General features: G+C 60.6%; 1 protein-coding gene across 1 annotated transcript; it reads left to right on the top strand.

Annotated features, from left to right (window-relative positions):
* Positions 1 to 272: 272 nt before the first annotated feature.
* MNX1 (motor neuron and pancreas homeobox 1) lies at positions 273 to 3,606 on the top strand. Its single transcript, XM_041408806.1, has 3 exons — positions 273 to 876; positions 2,831 to 2,991; positions 3,084 to 3,606. The coding sequence occupies exons 1-3, from the start codon at positions 273 to 275 to the stop codon at positions 3,417 to 3,419; spliced, it is 1,101 nt and encodes a 366-aa protein (XP_041264740.1). The 3' UTR covers positions 3,420 to 3,606.
* Positions 3,607 to 4,429: the final 823 nt, after the last annotated feature.

Genomic DNA, 4,429 nt, shown 5'->3' on the forward strand with positions numbered 1-4,429 from the left:
CCCGAGCTGTTCCCATGGGGTGTCCCGGGCTGTTCCCGGTGCCGCCGCCCGCAGCGCGGGGCGCGCGGAGGGGGCGGGCGCTCGACGGTGACGGGTGGGCGGCTCGGCCAATGGCGAGCGAGGCCGCAGAGGCGCGGGGCCAATGGGAGCCGCCTGCGGCCCTTGAAGGGGCGCGCCGCGGAGCGCGGCCGCACTGCCGCCCGCCGCCGCCGGGAGACGCGGCCGGCCCGGGGCAGCCGCACGGTCCCCAGCCGCCTCCCGCCGGCGCTCCCATGGAAAAATCCAAAAATTTCCGCATCGACGCGCTGCTGGCTGTCGACCCCCCCAAGGCGACGGCGGGGCAGAGCGCGCCGCTGGCCCTGGTCACCTCGCTGGGCGGCAGCGGTAGTAGCAGCAGCGGGAGCGGCAGCCCTCCGTCCTCGTCCTCCTCTTCCTCGTCCTCTTCATCCTCCTCCGAGCACCCCTCCGGCGGCCCCGCCGACTGCCTGCGCACCGACAGCCCCTCTCCGCCGCGCCTCCTGGCCGCCCACTGCGCCCTGGTCCCCAAGCCCGGCTTCCTGCCCGGGGCGGGCACGGGCTCGCACCCGCACCACCCCGCCTCGGCGGCCGGCATGGCCCTGGGACTGCACCCCGCGGCGCCCGGCGGGCCGGGCATGCCGGCGCAGGCGGCCCTCTACGGGCACCCGGTGTACGGGTACTCGGCGCTGGGCGGGCAGCACCCGGCGCTCTCCTACCCCTACTCGCAGGTGCAGGGAGCGCACCCCTCGCACCCCGCCGCCGACCCCATCAAGCTCAGCGCCGGCACCTTCCAGCTGGACCAGTGGCTGCGGGCCTCCACCGCGGGCATGATCCTGCCCAAGATGCCCGACTTCAACTGTGAGTATCTGCCTCCCTCCTTCCGCAGCCGCGTCCCCTCCATCCCCTGTCCCGCTGCGCGGGCCTACGGGAGCTGCCTCCTTCCCTGTCCCCGCCTAAACAAGCTGCAGACTTAAACTGGAAAAGACGCTTTTATTTCTGGTAAAATTTATGTTAGAAGAAAGAAATAGCGCTCCGCAACGGGAAACGGGGGTGTGCGGTCGCATCGCCATTCCCTGCCCTTGGGGAGCCCCGGACAGGCTGGCCTCTCACGGCAGGTTAAACGGGAAGGTGACAAATGCCTCCCCTGCCTTTGCAAATGCCCTTTCCCGCCGTTCCCGGAGGGTAGAAGCCGCTGGGGAAGGGAGGTGGGAGTTGGTCAGGGGCCAGGGCAGGATTCCTTATGGTGTCCCTACAACCCCAGTCTCAATGTAACTCCCCAAAAAACGAGGTGGCAGGTCGCATCACTCACTCACCGTTCTTAATTTTATTTCTCCTTTATCGGAAATGGATGTGTGATAATGATGTCAGGCCTCCTAGGCAAAGTAGGGAGGATCTGGGATCGGTCTAAAACTTGGGGTTCTGCATTCCCTGGAGATAACGAATAGGAAAGGATTACGAAGGGTTTAGGTCTGGGCCCTGGAAAGACTGGGAGTGCTGGATGGAGCCAGGCAACCCCGGAGTCCCAGCAAAGCGCCGTGCCGAGCTCTAGGCCTCGCGGCGATGGGGAACTTGCGTGCATCTGGTTTAAGCAAAGATCATTTTCGGAGGTGTGAGCTCTCGGTGGGAATGGCCGGTTTAACAATACCGGAGGTGTAGTTTTACGAAAATCATGCCAGGAAAAGAATTGCGATTTTTTTTCCCCCCTTCTACTCGGCACACACGTTCGCAGACAAAAAAGTCCATTGTTTTCTCTCGGATTGGGATTGTTTAGACTGGAACATTCAAGAAGAAAAAATAATTAGGAAAGCTGTTAGAGTCTTGCCTCTCAAACAAGGGGCAGAGGGGAATAAATAACCAAGCAAAACGAGCCTCGGAAAATCGCACGGCGGTGAGAAAATCTCCCGGGCGCTGCGGCCGGGAGCGGACACTGTCCTATTCTTTCTGCCGCTTTGGCGAGCCGTCTCCAACCGTGGCCGGGGAGCAGAAGCCGCCCTTTCCCAGATCTCTTTTATTTTTCTAAACCTAATAAGCCAAAGTATCTAAATAATTTGAGAAATGGGCAGTAGCCCTGCCGGGTCGCATGCCCAGGGGTGTCGGGGCCTTCAAAGAGGCTCAGTTTCCGCTTTCTCGTGGCTGAATTATTTTTGTTTTGGCAAATTTTTTTCTCTCCTCTAATAAATCCTTTGTTTTAACTATTTTTTAATGCGGAAAACACTTTTTTTTTTTTTTTCAGTTTCTCACCACCCCCCGTTTCCAATACAGTTTTCTAGTCCTCGCTGGTGATTTACGCTCCGAGGGGCAGCCGGTGCAGGGCGCGGAGCGGGCCCGGTCTCGGTCCCGATCCTGGTTCCTGCTTGCAATCCCGCTAATTAAACGGATATGGGCGGGCAGGGAGGGCGGCAGGTTTAACTAAAACATTAAATGGAGCAAATTGCCGCTCCCCGGAGAGCCCCGTGCCCCTTCGCCGCGATCCCTGCCTTCGGTTTATTGTCTCGCGTTTGTTAGGCTCTTGGGAAATCAAGAGACATATTTTACTTTATTTAAAAGATTTCATTTAATTCCTTTTTTTTTTTTTTTTTTTTTTTGGGTCCCTGTGGGGGATCCCCTGACACGGCGGAAGCCGAGAAAACCCGGAGTCAGAGGGCCTGGAGGCGATCCCCGCCTCGCTCCCGTGGATAATGGTCCAGCCTTGCTTCAGTCACACGCAGAGCCTTTCCTGCCTCCCCGCTTCCCAGCGGGATTCCCGGGGGATGCGCGGCCGCGGCAGGGCGGCTCCGCGCTCACCTCCGCGCTCCCCCTTCTCCTTTCCCAGCCCAGGCGCAGTCCAACCTCCTGGGAAAGTGCCGCCGACCCCGCACGGCCTTCACCAGCCAGCAGCTGCTGGAGCTGGAGCACCAGTTCAAGCTCAACAAGTACCTCTCCCGGCCCAAGCGCTTCGAGGTGGCCACGTCGCTCATGCTGACCGAGACACAGGTGAGTGTCCCCGGCCCCGCGGGGGCTGGCCGGGCCTGGCCGCCCCCGCGGGCGGTGGGTGAGGGGATGTGCTTGTGTCCCGTCTCCCGCAGGTGAAGATCTGGTTCCAGAACCGGCGCATGAAGTGGAAGCGCAGCAAGAAGGCGAAGGAGCAGGCGGCACAGGAGGCCGAGAAGCCGAAGGGGGGCGGCGGCGAGGACAAGGGGGAAGAGGATCTGCTGCTGCCCGCCCCCGAGAAGAGCGCCGGGAGGAGGATGCGGGAGCTGCCCGACAGCGAACCTGAGGACGAGGAAGAGGAGGAGGAGGAAGAGGAGGCGGCGGCGGCGGCCGGGAGATGCTGCCCGTACCACTCCTCCGACTGTTCCGAGGCGGACGAGGAGGACACGCAGCCCCGGGGCCGGCACGGAGCCCCGGCGCAGCCCCAGTGAGCCCCCGCGGGTCCTGCCCCTCCAGCCGTCCCGCCGCTCCTGGTTGGCACCGGCCCCGCTCCCCCCTTGTTCTGATTTCTCCCTGCTTGGAGAGGGATGGAGAAGAGGAGCCTCCGCATGCCGGGCTGGGAAGAGGATTTATCGTGAATACAGTGTTATTATTGACTGAAAACCAGACAAAACTTGAGCTCCCCCACCCCTCATCCCTGCCCCCTGGAAGCGCGCTCCTTTCGCTGAGTATTGGAAATGTTTTGTTCTTACTATATATCGGGAAATCTGTTTATGTCATGAACGTTAAAACTGCTGGAAATCTCAATACTGTCTTTATTTTTGTATATCGTATTTATAAAAAAAAAAAAATTACCTCTACTTATGCATGCTAAATTATTCCCCAGGTCCTCCCAACCGTGCGATGGGGGGGAAAATAAACGGCGTTTTATACTGGAGATGTACGAGCGCTGTGTGAGGGGAGGATGCTCCCGAGACAGGGCATCCCGGTGCTTTGGGAGGGGTCGAAGCGCTCGGGAGGGAGCCGGGAGCCGCTTCCTAATCCGAATTTAGCCGTGCAGTGTCTGATACTGAGGATATTCTGCAGAGGAGCACTTCAGTACAGGGGTAAGCTGCCTACCCCCGGCAACAGCCCTGCGGCTTTCGGGGAGGCGGCGGCGCTCCTGGCCGTGCGATGCTTTTGGGAGCTCGGGGTCTGGTGGGGACCATCCCCTCCCAAGGGGCTGGGGCCTAAGAAAAGAGGGAGCAGCTCTGCTTTCCTGGGGAGGCTCGACTTCCAAAGCAGCGAGGCGCTCCGGTGCCCTCCCCGGTACCGAGGACGGGACCCCCGGCTCCCCGCCCCGCCGGCGGTGGAGCGCGGGGTTTTCGATAACTGCGCGATTTATCTCGCCAATAAATTTGCAGATCAATTAATCCCTGTCACCGCGACTCTTCCCCAAATCAATTATGGCGAATTTAAATATAATCACTGGCTCATCCCCGCCAGCTCAGGGCCACGTCTG

Source organism: Onychostruthus taczanowskii, unplaced genomic scaffold (genome assembly GCF_017590055.1).
Source record: "Onychostruthus taczanowskii isolate IOZ18803 unplaced genomic scaffold, ASM1759005v1 scaffold3, whole genome shotgun sequence".
Lineage (NCBI taxonomy): Eukaryota > Metazoa > Chordata > Aves > Passeriformes > Passeridae > Onychostruthus > Onychostruthus taczanowskii.